The sequence below is a fragment of the Oculina patagonica genome, chromosome 9, assembly GCF_052425735.1.
Source record: "Oculina patagonica isolate OP01 chromosome 9, crgOcupat, whole genome shotgun sequence".
Lineage (NCBI taxonomy): Eukaryota > Metazoa > Cnidaria > Anthozoa > Scleractinia > Oculinidae > Oculina > Oculina patagonica.
The window spans coordinates 4,234,187-4,255,519 of NC_135766.1; the positions used below are offsets into that span (position 1 = coordinate 4,234,187).

At 37.5% G+C, this 21,333-nt stretch overlaps 3 protein-coding genes across 3 annotated transcripts in view; 2 read left to right on the plus strand and 1 right to left on the minus strand.

Annotated features, from left to right (window-relative positions):
• The first annotated feature begins 3,336 nt into the window (after positions 1-3,336).
• On the plus strand, positions 3,337-4,904 carry LOC144665320 (uncharacterized). The gene has a single exon (XM_078526551.1). The coding sequence runs from the start codon at positions 3,486-3,488 to the stop codon at positions 4,440-4,442; it is 957 nt and encodes a 318-aa protein (XP_078382677.1). The 5' UTR covers positions 3,337-3,485; the 3' UTR covers positions 4,443-4,904.
• A 407-nt stretch (positions 4,905-5,311) lies between these two features.
• Positions 5,312-21,333, plus strand: part of LOC144665354 (dnaJ homolog subfamily C member 27-like) — a 29,438-nt gene continuing 13,416 nt past the window's right edge. Inside the window, exons 1-6 of the mRNA XM_078526595.1 lie at positions 5,312-5,640; positions 11,547-11,629; positions 12,168-12,237; positions 14,088-14,252; positions 17,369-17,488; positions 20,277-20,443. Of these exons, the coding sequence (XP_078382721.1) occupies positions 5,566-5,640; positions 11,547-11,629; positions 12,168-12,237; positions 14,088-14,252; positions 17,369-17,488; positions 20,277-20,443 (680 nt within the window). The 5' untranslated portion in view covers positions 5,312-5,565. The remainder of the gene's footprint in view (positions 5,641-11,546; positions 11,630-12,167; positions 12,238-14,087; positions 14,253-17,368; positions 17,489-20,276; positions 20,444-21,333) is intronic.
• Positions 7,836-9,912, minus strand: LOC144665418 (uncharacterized). Its single transcript, XM_078526678.1, has 2 exons — positions 9,607-9,912; positions 7,836-9,157 (listed from the first exon to the last, which is right to left on the minus strand). The coding sequence occupies exons 1-2, from the start codon at positions 9,890-9,892 to the stop codon at positions 9,126-9,128; spliced, it is 318 nt and encodes a 105-aa protein (XP_078382804.1). The 5' UTR covers positions 9,893-9,912; the 3' UTR covers positions 7,836-9,125.

Consider the following 21,333-nt stretch of genomic DNA (forward strand, 5'->3'; position numbering starts at 1 on the left):
CCACTCCTATATAAGTCCTACCCGAAAATAAGCCTACCTGAAAGGGATGTTAAGCAATGCAAATACACACCCAGGACATATCTTCGGCATTTTACGGTTATCTACTCTACAAATCATGGAAAACATTGCTAATCGCTAGCACAAGTGCCGTCTTTGGTATAATGACTCTGCCTATATATTAGGATTCCGCCCCCCCCCCCCCCCTCCGTAACTTCCAGAATATTTAAGCAATCACAATGAAACTTACAGGATATATAGTATGTCCCAAAATCTATCTTTTGCTATATGTCACGTGGGATGATGACGTCACATCACGTGACAATGACATCATAATGTCAAAACAGCCGCCATCTTGGATCCGCCATCTTGGATTTCGAATTTTTTCAAAACGTCAGAAAACCGCCCAAAATTACTGGAAAATACTCAAAACCAATAAAAATGTGCTTAAAACCCGTAAACAGATGAAAATAATTGCTTTAAAGTTATTTTTCATTAATAGAAACAGGAAAATTACAAATTTGGGAAAACATGCCTGTCAAAATGCCGTTGCCATGGTGACGTCAAGTTCCTGACACAACAACCTACCCTACCAAATTATTCCCAGATAAATTTTAGATAAAGTCTCAAAGTTTGGCAGCGTTTGGTTGAATATTAAAAAAGTTATAAGCGTTCAAAGTCGGCGCGGGCACTTGCCGCCCCCCCCCCCCGGTCTGGATAGGGTTAAAATTATCCAAAATGGAAGGGAAGTCATTTTTCTCATCGAGTCTGCCAACTTTGGAACAGTTTACTAAAAAAACATTGAAAAATAATAATGCGTAATAAAGATGAATTTTTCAACAATGACACGAGCATGGCACAAAGGAAAATTCTGAGTCCCCGACGGGAATCGAACCCATGGCATCCCAGATACCTATTGGGCGCTCTAACCAACTGAGCTACGAGAGACTCGTGGTGAGCTGGGCTATTTGCTAGATTGATATGTGGCACGCGTCCTGCATACTGCTAGGATCAGCAATGTCGAAATCATCAAGTGTGTAGTAAATAATAAAGATGGTAAATTTTGAGCTCGGTGATAAATTATGAAGATTAATTTTTCAACAATGACACGAGCATGAGTGGGACAAAGAAAAATTCTGAGTCCCCGACAGGAATTGAACCCATGGCCTCCCAGATACCGGTTGGGCGCTCTAACCAACTGAGCTACGAGAGACTCGTGGTGAGCTGGGCCATTTACTAGGTTGATATGTGACACGCCTCCTGCATACTGCTAGGATCAGCAATGTCGAAATCATCAAGTGTGTAGTTAATTAAATAATAAAGATGGTAAATGTTGGGCTCGGTGATAAATACTGATGATTTCGACACTACTGATCCTAGCAGTATGCAGGACGCGTGTCACATATCAACCTAGCAAATGGCCCAGCTCACCACGAGTCTCTCGTAGCTCAGTTGGTTAGGGCGCCCAACCTCTAACTGCGGGGAGGCCATGGGTTCGATTCCCGTCGGGGACGCAGAATTTTTTTTTGTGTGCCATGCTCGTGTCATTGTTGAAAAATTAATCTTCATTATTTATCATCGAGCTCAAAATTTACCATCTTTATTATTTACTACACACTTGATAATTTCGACGTTGCTGATCCAGTGCACTAGCCAAATGTTCGATACGATGCTTATGACGAAAAATGGGCGGCCCATTTATGCTAAAACGGAAATGTCAAACTGTATTATCTAAAAACGTTCATAAGAATATTTTCAGCCTAAAATTGCCAGAAAAATAAGAGCATTTAGCCTAGGTTGGAAAAACAATATTCTTATAAAAAGAGCATGTACTTAACAATTATCCTGCGAAATCGCGCAGAATATCGCCTGATACTTAGCCGACGAGGCCGTAGGCCGAGTTGGCTAAAATCAGACGATATTCCGCAAGATTGAGCAGAATAATTGTTTTATTATTCAACAAATTGTCAACGAAACACATTTTGCAGATAGAAAAACTGTAATTATGCAGCGTTTTACAAGATTTCGGAACGAATCTTCGCAACCTACGTATATCACAGGATATCTGTTATGTACGGATGACAGATAACGTTAACATTTTGACCATATATGGGCAGCGCGCGCATGTGTTGAATAATAATGTAATATAAACGATTACAAGAAGAAATGTGAAATTTCACGCCATAACGACTTTCTCAGTAACTGATGACTCCAGTAAGTCGCTATGTACCTCTTGGGAACCTCCATTTTCATTCTCCTGTTACAAAAACAATATCTTTTGTGTTTACAATGCTAAGGGCCTTGTTGTGACCTGTTATCTATTGTTAACAGACAATAGGGCCATTTGTTTCTTGAGATATTTGTAATGGAACGAGAGGACCTTAAAACTCAAACTGCTACAAAATTAAATAGAAACTTCGAAATCTTTTTTTGCGTTTCCGGCCTTGTACAAGTTCTAGCAGCAATAAAAAGATTCAAACACGGGCAGTTCTGCACAGCTATCGCCAAATAGTTGTTTTTTGTCATTGGGTTGCTTTTGTTTAAGTGAGTGAATTTTCAGCTTAGCCGGCCGGGTGGCTCGCGACAGAGTGATCGCTCAACCGTCTCAACTGAGCGACGAAATAAATCCGGGACGGAGACTTTCTGCTTCGCTACGTAGACTAGAAAACTTACTTCTACATATATTTCCACAAAAATCTCAACAAATAATAAGATTGACCATACGTTGATAACACTGAAACATTTTAAAAGCCTCTGGCTATTGCTTCGTTCCATCACTGATCAGGCAGGGAACTGACTGTCCGCCGGAAAAACATTTAAAATTGGCGTCTAAAGAAAGAATTGTAAATTCCGTTTCACAACATGAAAAATGCGTTTTAAGTTACCAAGGGGCCGCCGGCAAAACATTTAAAATTGGCGTCTAAAGAAAGAATTGTAAATTCCGTTTCACAACATAAAAAATGCGTTTTAAGTTACCAAGGGGACATGTGCATTCACTTCCTGTGTTATAGATAATTAAATTTATAAGTCAGAACTACTTCCGGTAATGCCCTAACTCGTACTACTAAATATCACGATATCGAGATCGAAAAATAAAGAGAGATCGAGATAGACTGCCCGAGCGAAAATTCCGCCGGTATCTCAGTGCACTTAATTTAAAATTTGCCAGATGGCCTGCCTTCTTTTAACCACGATAAACAAAGAACGTGTTTCCTTGTCAACAATTTTCAAAGTCGCAGGTCAATACGGCGAATCTTTGCTTGTTCTACCAGTAAATAACCATTAAAAGTCTCTCTGCTTCTTTTCTATTATTCAAAACCGCCTGTTACCGATCAGTGTTTCACTTTGTGACGTCATAGCAGGTTATAAGTTTTCTGATAATAGATAGCTTCAAATCAAAACTTCTTTTAGAGCGCTACGATCGTCAAGAAAAACAATTTGAGCAACGGCAGATAGTTGCCGTTTTGGACTTAATTCTCGAGTTAAAAATGGTGCTTTACAATTTCTGGATAATGGATGTCTCTGTTAGCGCTCTGGTCTTTTTCAGCGCTATTTACGGCGAAAAGATGCGGCGAAATGGACAATGGACTAACGTTTCGAAGAGCGACGAAATAGATAGTCAAGAAAACAAAGCGCTTGAAACTCAAGGCAAAGGAACAGAACTTAAACTTCCCCACTATCTTCTGCTGAATTTTACTTATTTCGCCGCTATGGGCTTAACTGTTGTCGTCCTACAATATTACCCGTCCGTGATGATATTTTTACAACATGTCGCCGTCGTCAGTTTTATAATGATCGCGTTCGCCCAATGGCTGCCTTTGAAGCTGGGTTATTTACTGGGAATTTTATTCGGCGCAATTTGGCTTTTATCAGTACAGACCGAGTTCCGATGGATGATCAACAACATTATCATCGCAATGTTCGCGTTTTTGGCCAGTCACGTTCAATTTCGCAACTTTGCCTTTTTGCAGATTTTCCTATGGACGGCGCTGGTCTACGATGTATGCCTTCTCGCCCGAATGAATGATCCAACGCCACAGGTCCTAAGCATCGGGGAGTGCGGAAATCTCCTTTGCCAATTATTTGAAATGAACAGCGCTTGGGAGCTGCCATCGGTTTTTACAGTACGCTTTGGAGAGAACCAAACACACGTTTTCCTCGGGACGGGCGATATAATAATCGGTGCCATCGTCGCCAATTTTGCCATGTCGTTTTTCAAGTCCCCTAGATGTCTCCTTGGAGTCGTTGCAAGTTATTCAACAGCCATTGCATTCTTGAGTCAAGTGGATACCAACAAACCATACCCTGCCTTAATCTCAATTGTTCCCATGTGTTCTGTGTCGCTAGTTTGTTGTGCCGTTGCCTGTAAGAAGACGAAACGGTTATTTTCACTGTCCAGCAAGGAAAGCTCTGAACTGCGCGACGAGGATATTCTTTTAATTTGATTATTTTAAGAATTTTGACATTTTTTTGATGCTAGTTAAATGATATTTTGTTAATGAACAGTACTCGACGTGCAGTTGGCCATGGGTAATTTTGAAGAAATTATCATCATTTATCATTAAAACATACGTCAAGATCTATTTTAGCCCGTGTATAAGTTAGGGACAAAGTAATTTTCGCTTAATTTATTTGATAATAATTATATCCGGGTTGTTCGTTTGTTTATTTCTTTTGAAAGATTAGCGTTCATTTCGCCTTTTGTTTTAGCGGACAGCTAGATTTGAATAATAAATGTATCGTGCAAGAATACAGTAAGAACATTAACTAAAAATATTTTTAGACCATGTATAAAAATTAATGGCAAAGAGGCTTAAAGGGAAAAGGCAAATGAAGAGTTATATATTATTTTTATTTATTTATATTTTGTTATCTTTCTTTGAAGAATGAATAAAGATTTTTTTTTTTTGAATTTGTTTTGGTTTTTACTGAGTTATAATCGTAGCAATTCTTCGACTAGGATGGTTTCATGAGTTTCAGCGAAATTTTCTTTTTCTTTTCTTTTCTATTTTTTTTCTTTTTATTGTTTATTGATTTTTTTATTGACCCTTAATTACAACACAAATTTTTTACGACCTTAAATTTTCGCGTTTTTCGCAACATTTTAAAACGACCAAAATTATTTTAATGAAGAAAATTATACACAAGTTCTGCAAATTCGCGAAAATTATGTGTCGCAAAATAAAGTTCTTCATAAATCGATATTTAAATAAGTTGGCCCGGAAGTCGTCCCGAAAGATCCCGAAAGGGAACGGTAGAAACCGAGAGAGACTGGCGAAGTTCGACCCAGTTCTTACTCGACGTTTGGTGTTCGTTGGGACTGGTAACAACGTTGACAACCAAGATGGCGTCGGCGCGGTTTCCATGAACTTTTGAGTTTGTTTACGCCAATTCATAACTTCAAAAGTTATTTCCTAATTGTTTCCGAGCTAAAATCTCCTGGAGTGCTACTCAAGAAAATGCTCTACACAGTTAGAAGTTTGTTTGTTGTGGAGCCATGGCGAAATTTGCTTCGACGGCTGTAACAAGATTAACGAATATCTAACGGGTCAACAATATTTGATCGGTATGGATAAATTTCATCGGAACAAGACAGCCATTCGGATTAAAATTATAAGCATGGGAAATGCTGAAACAGGAAAGGTACGATACCATGTAAAATTTACATTTCTTGACGTATTTTATTGCATTATTTTAGTATTGTGCTTGTGCAAAGAATGTTTATAATTTAATTTTCATGACTGTACGTTACTGTTTGTACAATGTGTTGAGCGTAAGCTTACTTCATAAGCTTACATCACTTCATTAATTGTAACAGTGTGGAGTTCAAGTAATAAGTACACTGATGGTATTTAAATTGTTTGTTTTAGTCGACAAGTACATCAATACAAAAAGTGCCTTGACATCTTTTAGCTTTTGAGAGTCAAAGTCTACAGTATAATACCGTAGACTTTGGCTTTACATTTGGAAAGTAATTTATTAGTCAAATCCAGGAGTGCTTATACCCCGTTCCCCTTTGGCAATTTGATGAGATTTTCTAGTTAAGTGGGAAATTGACATGAGACAAGTGCCATCAAGTGGGACATTTGACTATCAGCGAAAGAGTATTACTCACTGGTTGCAAGCTCGAAATTTTTTTTTACAACATCCTTCAATAAGGAGGGGGGCAATAACCATAGGTATACATTCATTCCACAATAAATTGCCGGGTTATTCTTTGGGTATCCTTTCGCCCTTTGAATTGTCATTATTAGCATGTTATCTTCGGGTTATAACAGATTGACCTTGGTTGGAAACAAATTTAACCTGTCAATCATTTTGACCCACAACATACATTGTACAAATTATTTAACAATAATACCATACAAAATTGAACCAAATATCACCTGATACTTAGCAGGCGTCAGTCTGTATGCAGAGCAGGTTGGCACTAAACCACGTTCTGCAAGATTGAGCAGGATAATTATTCAACTAATAGTGAACAAGAAATATTTTATAGTTAAAATATTTTTAAGCTGTAAAATATTTCTTGTTGACAATTTGTTAAATAATTATCACAATATCATTTTGGTTGTGTCGGACTTTGCAAGACTTCAGATGAATCTTGGCAAGCTATACACAGGAAATCCATTCTGTATGGATAATGTAGGTAACAGCGACTTTGGATTGAGAATGATAATGATAATGGATAACAACAAATAACAACAAATGCTGCAGGTTGAAGCAATCCTGGGGAAAGTAAATAACCCTGGTGAAAATCTTTTTAAGATCCTCGAGGATCTTTAAAGATCTGCACAAGGATCTTTGTGGATCTTGACAAGGATCTGCAAGGATCTTCATCCATATCCTCAAAGATCTTAAAGGATCTTTTAAAATTCTTGCAGGACCCTGCAGGGTCCCTGCAAAGATCCTTAAGGATCCTTCAAGATCCTTCAAGATCCTTAAGGATCCTTAAGGATCTTAAAGGATCCTTAAGGATCTTGAAGGATCCTTAAGGATCTTTGCAGGGACCTTGCAGGGTCCTGCAAGAATTTTCAAAGATCCTTAAGGATTTTTGAAGGGACTTTGAGGATCTTTGCAGGGTCCTGCAAGAATTTTCAAAGATCCTTAAGGATTTTTGCAGGGACTTTGAGGATCTTTGCATGGTCAGGCAAGAATTTTAAAAGATCCTTAAGGATTTTTTGCAGGGACTTTGAGGATCTTTGCATGGTCCTGCAAGAATTTTAAAAGATCGTTAAGGAATTTTGCAGGAACCTGGTAGATCTTAACAGGAATGTGAAGGATCTTTACAAGAACCTGAAGGATCTTAGCAGGAACATGAAGGATCTTGATTGGTAGGATCCTACTGGGTCCCTGCAGGGACTTAGAAAGGATCTGACAGCGGGGCGAGCTGATTAAATCCCTGCAATCACATCCTGCAAAACAATACTAGTATTTAAATGATGATCAAAAACAATAAACATTACTAACAACTGTTTATATAATTCCAAATGTATTTTATTTCTCAGATAAATTGTTCTCATTTTTTAAGAAATGTTATTGGTCTTACAACTAAGCATCTCATTGATTTAAAATCAATGCAAAATACAGTAAAGTTCTGCAAAATGTTAATATCTTTATATTTGCAGCCTGACAAAGGTACCTTTTGTCATTTTTTGCTTTTGCAACAAGCCATTTTTTAAGCTTTCATTAAAGTACATGTAATATAGGCAATGTTTTCTTCCAGTTTGTCACAGCACATTTTAAACACTGGAGCACTGGAGACTGCAAATAACAGTCAATCATCAGACAATGGCTGTCTAAATTTGGTCCATGTTGGGCAAAATCCCAACTGTAGCTGGACCTTGTCTGCCCTACTTTTTCAAATCATAAGTGACTTTAAATTTCATTCTGAAAATGAATTAATTTTATGCACTAACACAATTTTGATTGTATGTTGCTTCTCTTAAATTTACTTTATGCTGGGACAATTTTCAATTCAAAAAAGCTTCAACATAATGCCATATTCAACTTAATTTTTATCTTGTACGGCCAAAGTGGTGATTTTGGACTTATGTCCTTTCAGCAACAACAACAAATTTACAAATTGCAGCCTTAAAGGACCCTAGTCAGCCTCTGCCATTTTCCATGCTATCGAAATTAAGAAAACTATATGGTGCAGGGAAATCTTATTACATTGCTGTAAATTGTGTTACTGAAAGTCTGTTTAACTACCTTTAACAGTTTTACAGTGTGAGTGATCTCTTTTGTTAAAACACTGTATGTGTACAATATAATACCGTAACTCTGGTATGTAAACAAAAACAAAGGCATGGCTGACTACGGTCCTTTAAGATTAACATTGTTGATTATTACATATTACAAACTGTGTTGCAAGTTGCAGAAACAAGTCACACAAAGTTGATCTCTACAGGGCTGTGCTTTTATGGCACTCAGGTGCCTCAGGTGACTAACTTTTGTCTTTGGGTGACCAGATAATCTTATTTCTTTCATATAAGCTTTATGCTGGGCACCCTGGATCTTATAGTTTGGAACCTTTGGGCTCCTTGTAATTTTTCTTGGAGCACAGCCTTGATGTTTGTGCAATATGTCACCGCGAATTGTAACACAGGTGGTCTGCAACAATTCTTTTCAATGATATTGCAAGACAAGTGAAGAGGAAAAGTTTATACGTGGGATGATATGTTAAATGGATTCTTAAGCGGTAGTCCGGGTTAGGTAGGATGAGAAAATGTCTCCACTGTCCAGGGATAATTAGTTATTGAAATACTATTACAGAATTGGTCATAAAACACTGCTTCAATTTAAAACTAAAGAATGAATTTATTAAAATTTACCACTGCAAACAAATTACCAATACTAAACAATAATATTTTAAATCATACAATGAGAAATGTAAAAATATGGAGAAACAACAACAACAAAAATTGAAAGATTCAGTAATCAGGAAATTTGTTTTCTCTCATTCAGATTGAGATATTTATCAGGAATTCTTTCTTGTACCACATACTGACTGTTTATAGACAACTAACAGTTGAGAGTTTTAAACTACAATTCCTGCCACATGCATTAACAATCACTCATGTTTGTGAATGGCTTTCACTTAGCTTTTTAAACATATTGCTTTGTTAGTGAAAGTCTTTTTCTAGCCCTTCAAAACCTACAAGAAAGCACAAAACAACAATTAAAAGCCTTTAGAAGCTGAAGCTTATTTCATATTTAAATAATACTGACAGGTATACTGACAATAATCGCGCGTACTAGATGTACATGTATTTGTCTCTTCAGCACTCTTCTGCATCGCTAATCATTCTAGAATCGAAGATTGCTAAGCTGCATACATACATACATGTATGTTGTTTTGTATGTATGTTGTTAAACAGATATCAAATTATTCATTTATGCATATAAACAGAAAAATGATTTTCTATCTCGAGAGGTCTATCACTATAAATAATACTGTTAAAGTAAAAGAGCGAAAGAACAGTGTATGAACTGGTATGAACAGTTTAATACTGATCTGATCACCGAGCAGATTCTTTAAACAAAACCGAAACGCTTTGTCTAAGCTTTTACTTCCAGAAGCCTTAAGATTCTCTGTCTACTTACATTCTTTCTTAGAGGCAAACGATCCGTATTTTGTTGCTTTTTGGGAATTGGGCATCATAATCCTGAGGCATTTCGCTGTAAACTGTTCTTCGACCGTTGAAAAGAAGTTGAGATTCAGGCGCCTTTCAAAAAGCGTTGCATCATGGGATATATCCACTCGTTCCCAGGGCCCAGTAATCCAAGATGGCGGCTCGTGTCTCAGTCTTTGTTCGATTTTCACGAAACAAACTTGGATTTTAACTCCATTTAGCGGTCTGAAATAGGCTGGAAAGTATTCAGGAATCATTTAAAGAAGTGCATGGTGATTCCAGGAAATTTCACTCTCACACAATCGGGAAATTATTGACTTAATATTGCAAGAAAGATGAGGTGATTTGAATTATTCAAGCTGGAACTTGAGAAGTCGCGTCTATCTCTGTGTAAGAAAGTAAACTTAAATTAAATATAAAATAAAGTCAGATACGTGGAATGCAACTGTAATCGCCGCTTCATTCAGCCTTCAGCATTGCAAGAGGTAACATGACTGCTTTGGAAAGTGTATTGCTTTTATAAGAAAAACTGAATATTTTAAATTAAGCAAGAGTCAATAAATATAGATGCAGATCCGAGCTTCTCACATATTGTTGGTTTGTTTCTATAAAGATCAAACTCAAACTACAAGATAATCAGATAACATTTTGTTGTTTGACTGATAACCAAGTGAGATCCTTGATGAGATTCTCTTATGATTCGTGTAAAAGGTCCTCATTGAATCCTTGAGGATTCTTGAGGATCCTGAAAAAGATCTTCGAAGGATCATTAAAAGGATCCTTCTCAAAACCTTGGAAGGTCCTTGTAAAATCCCTAAGGATCCTTTAGAAGATCTTTGAAGGATCTGTTATAGGATCCTCTTAAGTTCCTTTAAAGGTCCTTATTAAATCCTTGAGGATCTTTAAAGATCCTGACAAAGATCATTAAAAGGATCCTTCTAAGAACCTTGAAAGATCCTTGTCAAATCTTTGAGGATCCTTAGAAGGATCTTTAAAGGATCCTTAATAGGATCCTCTTAAGTTCCTTTAAAGGTCCTCATTAAATCCTTGAGGATCTTTAAAGATCTTGATGAAGATCATTTAAAGGATCCTTTCAAGAACTTATTAAGATCCTTCTAAGATCCTTGAGGATTATATAAAGGATCCTGACAAAAAACTTTGTAAGATCCTTGGAAAGATCTTAATAAGAACCTTGTAAGATCCTCATTAAATCTTTGAGGATCCTTAAAAAAGATCCTTCAAAGGATCCTTCAAAGGATCCTTATAAGATCCTATTGAAATCTTTGAGGATCCTAGAGGATCCTTGCAAAGATCTTTGAATGGATTTTTGTCAGGAACCTTATAAGATCTTCACAAGATCCTCATAAAATCCTTTAGGATCCTTAAAGATCCTTAAAAGATCCTTGTGTGTAAGGATCTTTACAGGACCTTTGCAGATCTTTAAAGATCTTTGAAGATCCTTGAGGATCTTCAAAAGATTTTCACCAGGGAAGAGCAGTTTTCAATTGAGTGTCGTAAAACCAAAACGAAAGTAATCACTCTAGCCAATCACAAAAAAAATGACAGACAATCCAGTAAACCAATGAAAACTTGAAGCAAATACACGTAGCTGGCACGAAGCGTGGAAAAACGTGCCCAACCCAGTCACGATTGGTTTAGGATTTTCTTCTGATTGGCTGAGAAAGTGGCGCGAGAGTTTGCAATGCAAACACGGATTACTTTCGACACTCAAGTGAAAACCGCTCTACTGAAAACAAACATCAAAGAAAACTGGCCTGATGGGCTATAACCGGTACTCAAACTCAGACTTACATACATGCATTAACCTTACCCCAACCCCAGTGTCCTTAGACTCATATAACCTGTAGAAACATTACTCGTTTTAGTTTTGTTTTGCTGTTTGCCCTGCAGAGTTGTATTATCAAGAGGTATTGTGAAAAGCGATTTGTGAGCAAGTATATGACAACAATAGGAATTGACTATGGTGTAACAAAGTGAGTTAAAGAGCTTTTATTTTAACATCTAGATATACATCGACATAATGTTTTGTCTTAACAGGTATCATTAAGATACATATATATTTTTTTGTTAAAATGTTCAATACAAGTAGTTACTTTGTAGAAGGGGTGTTAAGTCTTGAGCTTCCTGACATTAGCTATTTTTTAGTCCAAAATTGTCATAAGATTATGCAATGTCATACAATGTTATTTACCTTAAAAGTTGAAAATATACTGAGAACACATTTTACACAATGCCATAAAAATACAGCCAAACAGAATGCAGGAAATTAAGCCTTTTATATATGACGGTATTCAACCCAACCTTCCCATTACAGTGTGCTGCGATCTTATTCTTGACCAAATTTAGTGATATTCAGTCAAATTTTATTTTCAATACAGGGTTTAAATAATTAAGTATGACTGTGTAAGTTACATTTTATTTACTTTTTAGAAACTAAAGTACCCCATACACGTTACATCAAAATTATTGTTACAAAATATGACATTCAGTCAAATTTTATTTTCAATACAGGGTTTCAATAAACGATAAAGAAGTGAAAGTGAACATATTTGACATGGCTGGACATCCAGTGTTTTATGAGGTAAGACACATTTGATGAGTTATACATATTAAATAAATGTAGTTTTTCCATGATGTACACTGTAAATTCACCTTATTTACAGGTTATGAACAGCAGAGTGCTGATTATGATTAGCGATCATTCTTTTAGTCACTGATAAGCCTGTTCCAGACGTTTGTGTTTCGCTTGCCATTCTTTGTGCTGCTCCCAACTAACAGAACACCTGGGTGCACAGGACTGTCCTGTGGATGTTCCTGTAATTTATAGAAAACTGTTCAAAGAGCTCTTAGAGCCATGGCTGAATTTTTGTCACCAAGTTTTACGTTTAATTTTCGTACCTTAAAATATATGTCTAAAGTTATGAGCAGCAGGTGATTCAAACTTTTCTTTGATGCAATTAAAAAAGCAATAAATGAGGAAACATGCGTGACAATTGCAGATAATCGGCGGTTTAATAGAACCCACAATGTCTATTACATTGATATACGATGTATTCCTCTCTCAAGACTGAGCATGTTGGATAAGCTCACTGGAGAAGGTGTGAGGATGTGGTGCAAGATGTTGTGAGTTCAGTTCAAATTAATTTAGCCAGGGCTCTGGTTTCTAGATAGATCCATCATTGATAACTCTTATGTAAAACCTGATTTAATTTTCGAATGCTCCTTCATGTACGACGCTAGCTGTACAGATTAAGACATGAAAGTCATCGATCAATTAATGGCTCTTAATGTCCACTTTTTGGCAGTGGATTACTTTCAACACGTAATTGTCAGCCACATTTTGTTTCTTTGCTTCTTGTTTTTCTTGTCAAACCCCTTCAAATTTAAAAGGCCACCTTTATATGGCCGCCTTCAGTTTACGACGCCTTGCCACACTCTTTCTACTATTATATCTGCTGGTCAGCGGAGTTGCAGAAAAAAAAAAAGTTTAAAGATGATGGACCAACCATGTGTAAGCCACTAAACTTCCTTAATTAAAAGTTCAGTCGTAAAAATGTGAACTGCCCCTTTGAAATTATTGTTTTTTGCCAAATTTGGAACTTGTCAACTTATAAATATGCACTCAAATCTATATGCTTAAAGTTTACCCAAGACCCCCCTTAGAGGACGATGCCTTTATATGCTGGCCATACCAGGCTTGAAAAAAGTGCTGCCTGGCTGTCCGGGAAAAGTGATTTTTTCTGCCGTAGCAACTCGCTTGAAAGAGCATAGGTGGTCATCTCCCTTACCAAATCAAACCAAAAAGTAATCTAAGACTATTTAGACAACAAACATGCAACAACCCCAGGCAAGCAACATTTAAGAGCTGCTTGTCTGAAGGGAAGACAAGACCTGACCCCAAGCCAAGCCCCATTTTAAGGTCATTGCCCCAAAATAAAACTGAACATAGATTTTTAACCAAACTTCACCTATTGGTTTATTACTTTAAGGGAACTTAAATTTTAAAATAAAAAGGGGGGTCACCAGATTCGTTTAAGAGCAGGAAGACCTTGTATATTCCATATAATTCCTTTACAATTCCTCTGCGAGTACTGGCAAAGTACATGTTTTAACGATAATTTATTTTTCAAAGTTTAACATAAGAATTGATCTGTTTTCATTTTACAGAAAGAATTTGATCGCTACACCCGAAATATGAGAAAAAATCGATAGGTCACCATACTTGTTTACGAGAAAGCGACAATTTACCTCTCTCGCGTTCTAAGCCGCATTGAAAAAAGCCACCATTTTTTTTATGTGCCTGCGCTAATTACGCGTAAAATTCTGCGCAGTAAAGATGCGCAATGCAATACAGGGCAATGACCTTAAATATCCTGTCAGTAAAGCTTGTAAATATAGGTGCATTATTGTATATTATGCTTTATTTTCAAGGTTCGTAATGAATTCTACAAGGATACCCAAGGTGCCATGTTAGTGTATGATGTTGGTAACAGGGAGAGTTTTGATGCATTGGATAGCTGGTTGGAGGAAATCAAGAGAGATATTGGCAGTGCTGCAGACTTTGAAGGGGTTGCATTTGCTGTTTGTGGTAACAAGGTAGCTATAATCCATTTAGAAGTATCATTGGCATATCATTTTAGTTATGATACAATAATTAAATTTGTATTCATTTGATTTCTTTATATTTATTTTTGTTATTATTATTTTATTAATACTACTCCATGCAAGATTTCCCAGTGAAAATTACTGAAAAGTTAAAACCTGACTAAGTAATTAGGGGATTGAGCCAGTGAGAAAGTGGAGGCAAAAGTCACTTCCTTACTGGCTCACTGCTGGAGCCCTCACTTATGATGCCTTAATGCCACTTGCAACCCGATGGTGAGATTGCTCACAGGCCAAATGAGGGTGTGCACACAGCTACAAGTTTTGAATGAATTGATAATACAGTCAGCAAAAACTTAGAATGCAGACAAATTGTTATTAATTGTCTGTTGGAGGTACCTTACAACGAAGTTGAAATTCTAAAAACAATTGGACTATTCACTCTCGATTTTTACAAGTGACAGTACAACTGATTCAGCCTTTGGCATCCTCGACTATGTATAATGTCACCTAAAAAACCTACAGTCCATGCCTGGCACCATTTGCATGTTTTTACTGTGATTGCAGGGCTCGAAATGGTCATACCTCGTTTCTGATTTGACAAAATTACAACATGTAATTTCCAATAATTATATTGAATATCTGTAAAAATATAACACCCCCACCTTAAAGAAATATTCCTTAAGTAAGTCATTTTTTGGACTCTGTGTTTTGCTGATTGCGACTCTATTTTTTGCAAAGAAGGTTTTGTAGTCATCAAAAGACAAAAATTAGTTGCAAATGCAACCGTATCGGTCTCAATTTTGAGCCCTGAATAAATAATGCAAAGAAGTCAAAGATTGTTTTAATCATAGTAATTAATCATTTGTTTCTGTCCAGGAAGAAAATGACAACTCAGGGGAAATATTTTAAATTTGAGACCGTAATACGAAATTTGTAAACAATCGTTTAATTCGATCAGTTCAAGTTCATTTTTGGTTGGAAGCTCCGCAATACAGCGAGGTGTATGCACTAAGTAATAGATCAAAGTCTCTTCGAGATATCGACGTTTTTGCATGAAGTATGAGTCGAAGGTTTATCCTGTGCATTGTTCTTCGAACTTATCATTACAGTTTCTTTGTAGTTTAGTTTAACAATTTCCTATCTTCGCGGAAATGCAGCCATATAATTTTGTCAAAAATGGCTCGTCCGCGCCGGGTATTTATACACATATTCCTTAACATTACCAGTGCCGTAGCAAGGGGAGGGGCCGGGGGGGCCCGTGCCCCCCCCCCCCCAGTTTTTTTTCCCAAAAAGGAAAAACAGACCTGCATAAAATGTTGAAAATAAAATTTTATCTCCTGAGAGGTTTGAAACAATAACATTTGTACTTCTTTTCACTTTTTTAACGTACGTAGGGTGATGCACAACAATGTTAAACGGCCAAAAACTAAAACAAACCAGAAATTAAGACCAGAACGTACTATGATGACTCTGAAAGGTGAAACATTTGCTGGTTTCAAGATACAGAGACAGTCGGTTCTCTATTTTGTAGTTGACGTTGCAAGTGTTATACTCTCTTCAGTGGTTTGCTGAGACAGTGTAGGAAGTAAATAATTCGCGATATGCGTAAATCACAAATAGCTCTTGGAGAACGCTGGAAATTGCATTTCCAAGCTTCTAGATTACAAAATTTTCTGAGGGGGCATGCCCCCAGACCCCCCTAGCAGCACGCGCCTCCGGCGCTCGCATGCCCCCCCCCCCCCACTTTTTTTTACCCTTGCTACGGCACTGATTACACAAATAAACAGTGCAAATTTCACCGAGATCTGACAATTCTATACTTTAAAATTGCAAGGACCATTCGAGGCAGTCGATTACGGCAGCGAAATTAGCAAATGAAACAGCAAAATATGCGTTCGACGCTTTGTTTTTGCGACGCCATAATTGAATTGTTATAGGTAGACCGCTGTTCAATGTGTTCAAGGCCGTATCGTTACAATTGCTCCACGAAAAAGCACGAAAAAAAATACGGATATTTCCGACTACTGTCGGAGAAAACACTGCGCATATAATTGCGGCGTAAACAAATCGTTACACTCAAGCTGCGTTTTGTCTAGGCTCTGCGAGGGTCGGATATCAAGACCCAGGATTAAACATAAGCCATATATACAGTGAATGCTTTCGAATTATATTTGAAGATGAAAATTAATACGAAAGAAATTCCACTCGAACTGCGTAGATACGATCGCATGTTGTAAAGCCGATTCATGCAACATTGCTGTCATTCCCTGTCAACGCGAGGTCACGTCCCTATCGACCTAGGCTGATGACGAAATAGAGTTGCGTTTACATGTAGCGACCAAATTTGGCCTAATTTTTAACCGCTCCTAAGCTAAAAGAAGCCCCCATCTCTTGCATTTGTTTTAACTTCAATAATATCTTTGAAAAGAGCGAGTTTTTTGGTATGGTTTATTTTTGACGATTGTAATTTTTAAACGATGTAAGTGCTAGTGATTATTTATTCGTGTTTTAGTTACGCAATCCATTGTTTGTGCGACGCTTTTTATAGATCGCCTTTCAGACACACGTGCGTTGAGATAAGAAAGCTGACATATCACTTTTAAAATTGTTATATAACGTTAACTTTGTAAATGTGACAAGTCACGTTTTTTCCACGAGATCGCAAGTGATCAGCCACAGCGGAAAGTAATCCCTTGAGAAATTAAAACAGTCCCTTGAGAAATTAAAAAAGTCCCTTGAGAGTTTACAAATATGTGGTTCCAAATCTTGTCCACATGGCCCCTATTCTACCATTTTAGCTTGTAAACAAGCAAAAACGTCGAAAAAATAGACAGTTTATTTCAATATTATTATATTATCGACTTCAGTGAACGGAAAACAAGCCCGGTAAGGTGAACATTTGACCGGTCAAGTCCCTATCAGTACGGACATTGACCGTTGACCGGCCGTTATTTCGAGCCCTGGATTGGTTTATTGATCAATTGTGCAATTGGTATAATCTGTTGCAAAATTGCAGCAATGCCATTGTTGTTTTGGGTTAATTGACAACTTATGAGAGGTCCATGCAAAGTTCCTGACTTTGTTAATGGAGTGTACTGTACTTGTAGATTGACAGTCGGAAGAGAGTTGTGGAAGAAACAGAAGGCCAACTATGGGCAAACAGTCATGGATTTCACTACTTTGAGACATCTGCTCAGACAGGAGATGGAATAAATGACATGTTTCAAGTAAGAAATTCCATGATTACATGTAAACAGTAGCCTCCACTGACTTATTTGGCACAAAAATATGCACTGGTATTTTTTTTTTTTTTTTTTTTTTTTTGCAGACTGACATCTCTTCTAAGGAACAAACAGTTTTTTGACAGCAAAGATTTACAAAAACTGTGACCTTTGAACAAGGAATGGATTATTTCTAAGGACAATTTCACTGCATACTGTCTTTTGTAGCCAAATGGAGACTATTGTGTTCATTTTTCTTCAATATTTGTTTTGCAAGGCCACTCATTTTGGGACACCTTTTTCCCCAAGCTGTTAAACATCAAAGTCACTCTATTAGCATTTAAAATTATTGCTAGTCTGTTCAAAGTGTTCAGTTCACTCAAGTTAACAATAACTATGGGACGAGAACCGATTGACAATTGAAGATTGAAATCGGGAAATAGCACTTGGGGTATATAATCTGATATTCTCCACTGAGTTTTGGTTGCATCTCTTGGCCAGTCGTAGATGCAGTATAGTAATTGGCACCCTCGGGAGAAAAAAGAAAGGGGGAGGGGGCTAAAGGAAGGGATGTGTCATACATCTAGGCAGGGTTCTAGATATTAGGATTTTTCGTTTGGGGGAGAAGTTGCAAGTGGCCGACTGGGAAGGCCACGAGCTTCTAGGCGGGTCCGGATATAAATGGATATGTGCTGTGATGCAATCTGGTGTATTTTGAGACACAACCTTGATATATTTTCACCGTAATTTTATATTGTTTTTTGGTCATCACATGATTAGGTTTTGACAATGTTAGCTCGCCTGAGACGAAGAGTTCCTATTGCGCTATTTATACACTACAAAGAAGTGAATAAAAGAGACAAACAGCGGCAATGTTTCAGTTCTTAACTTATCTTGGAAAATTTCTAGATAGCAATGTAACTGAATGTACACTGACCTAAATGATATATTGATTTATCTATGTACTGTATAAATTATCACAATTTTTTTTTTTTTTTTTTTTTTTTTGGGGGGGGGGGGAGCTGGGCTGTTTGGGGAGGAAGCTTCTACCCCTGAACACCTCTAGATAGAACCCTGCATGTAGGTTACCTACAAAGGTTTCAGTAAGATACAGTGGGGAGTAGAATTCTTGTATTTCAAGTGTTTAACTCGCACCACCTACGTGATCTTAAGGTCATTGCCCCGAAATAAAACTGAACTGAATTTTTAACCAAACTTCGCCTACTGGTTTATTACTTCAAGGGAACTTAAATTTTGAAATAAAAAAGGGGGGTCACCAGATTCGTTTAGGAGCAGGACGACCATGTATATTCCATATAATTCCTTTATAATTCCTCTGCGAGTACTGGCAAAGTACACTTTTTTAGCGATAATTTATTTTTCAAACACATGAATTGATTTGTTTTCTAAAGTAAGCACTTGTAGATACACATACATACATGTATTTCGTGTAACCCTGAGGCACATAATATAATTATGTTTATTAGTGAACTGGACAGCTCACTACGCTCAGGTATGTGCACTTTGCTCATCTCCAGACTGAGGTAACACACCAGCCTAGCAGTGGACAGCTGTTTCGTCCTCTTTGGGACTCGTCAGCACTGCGTAAGGCATGGTGGTAATGGGAGAAAAGTTCTTATTTCTCCCACCTCAGTGATCCAACACTTGTGGTACACAAGGTGGATCTCTGGAGACGAGCGCACCAGTAGTCTTAGACTATCGTTGAGGATAGGTTAGTTTAACTAACCAAAAAACACCTCAAAAAATACGCCGTCCAGGAGCGAGACAATAAAGTAAGCACTTGTAGATACACATACATACATGTATTTCGTGTAACCCTGAGGCACATAATATAATTATGTTTATTAGTGAACTGGACTCACTACGCTCAGGTATGTGCACTTTGCTCATCTCCAGACTGAGGTAACACACCAGCCTAGCAGTGGACAGCTGTTTCGTCCTCTTTGGGACTCGTCAGCACTGCGTAAGGCATGGTGGTAATGGGAGAAAAGTTCTTATTTCTCCCACCTCAGTGATCCAACACTTGTGGTACACAAGGTGGATCTCTGGAGACGAGCGCACCAGTAGTCTTAGACTACCGTTGAGGATAGGTTAGTTTAACTAACCAAAAAACACCTCAAAAATACGCCGTCCAGGAGCGAGACAATAAAGTAAGCACTTGTAGATACACATACATACATGTATTTCGTGTAACCCTGAGGCACATAATATAATTATGTTTATTGGTGAACTGGACTCACTACGCTCAGGTATGTGCACTTTGCTCATCTCCAGACTGAGGTAACACACCAGCCAAAATATGAGAAAAAATTGATAGGTCTGGCAGGTCACCAGGCTCGTTTAGGAGAAAGTGACAATTTACTTCTCTCGCGGACTAAGCCCCATAGAAAAAAGCTGCCATTTTGTTGATGTGCTCGCGCGCGCGCGCTAATTACGCGTAAAATTCTGCGCAGTAAGGATGCGCAATGCAAAACAGGGCAATGACCTTAAAAGTGCTACAGCTTCAGAGCTGCATCAATCAGTTGTTGCCACCTTCAAAAATGTTGTCTTGTTATAAGTGGGTCATACTTGAGTCAGGACTAGTACTGTCAATGGTTTACTACGGTACAATGTACATGAATGTCATGTGATACCATCAATCAAGTCAATAATCATTTCTTGTTGAATATCTTGAAAGGGAGTGAATAACCCATACACAAGCTACTGGGGGGAATGCTCCGTTACATCGCAATGGAGCATATCCTGATTCTTAAAAAAAATCACTTTCTTTTAGACCTTATTCAAGGCAGTATTGGCAACACTAGAAAATGGAGGCAAACCAGTTCAGATTAATGCATCCACTACTCTGGGTTACACCAAAGAACAGGCTGAGGCCATTCACAGGCTGAAAACGGCTAAAGATAACTATGAGAGACTGGGTTTGACAGCAGGGGCAAGCAGGTAGGATGACTATGTTACATGTTGCAGTGCCGGGCATGCATATTAAATTACTCTTTGAACAGTGAAGCAATTCAAATCCAGAGAAAGTGGTACACCTTTGTTAAGCTGTTGATAACTATTAAACTTAAGGCGGGTACGATATGTATGTGCAACGCCGAAGACCTGTTTTTTTAATGCCGGTCTCACCCTGTACTATTTTAACAACTCTGGACTGACAGCTGTTAAATATCATTGTGCTCTGTTGTGAAATTCGCTATGCTGGTTTTGAAGCCCTTTTTTAAGGGGCTATGTCACGCAATTTTAGGCAATTTTGGCACTGACCAACTGGTCATAGAATTAACTGAAATATCACAACAACATAACGGCTTGAAACTGCAGAATAACTCAAAAGAAACACAGAAAGGCCAAAAAGGGGCATCGTTGGGCAAACTTCGAGAACATTAAAACAGATTAAGTTCGTAAAAACTTGAAAACGTCTGCCCAATTTTTCAAGTTTATTTCAATTTGTATGGAAGTCTCATTTACAATGCTCGAAAATCATCCTTGTTTATTATATTACCCAACTCTTACTTAACGAAAATAAATAGAATTACCTGAAATACAGGTACGGTTCCCTTGCCTTTTTAAGTCAGGTTCATGCAAATGAGACTCGTTTCTACGGGTTGCTCAGATGATGTATATGAGACGTGAACTGATTTTTTTAGGGACGTTTTTCAAGTATTTTATTACAGTATTTGAACAGTCTTGTGCTGGTTCAAATAATGTTTATAATTTAATTTTGTGTTTAATCTTGTTTCACTTCTGTATATGAATGTACAAAAGTGAAGCACACTTTGTGATTTTCTTAGCTTACATCACTTCATTTGTAGTACTTGGCTTCAGACCTAAAG

Excerpts from the sequence above, each read along its gene's own strand:
- LOC144665320 (XM_078526551.1), top strand. The coding sequence starts at position 3,486 with ATGGTGCTTTACAATTTCTGGATAATGGATGTCTCTGTTAGCGCTCTG.
- LOC144665418 (XM_078526678.1), bottom strand. The coding sequence starts at position 9,892 with ATGATTCCTGAATACTTTCCAGCCTATTTCAGACCGCTAAATGGAGTT. Across the intron at positions 9,158-9,606 it reads GTTTGCCTCTAAGAAAGAAT|GTTTTGAAGGGCTAGAAAAA; the intron begins GTAAGTAGACAG and ends GCTTTCTTGTAG.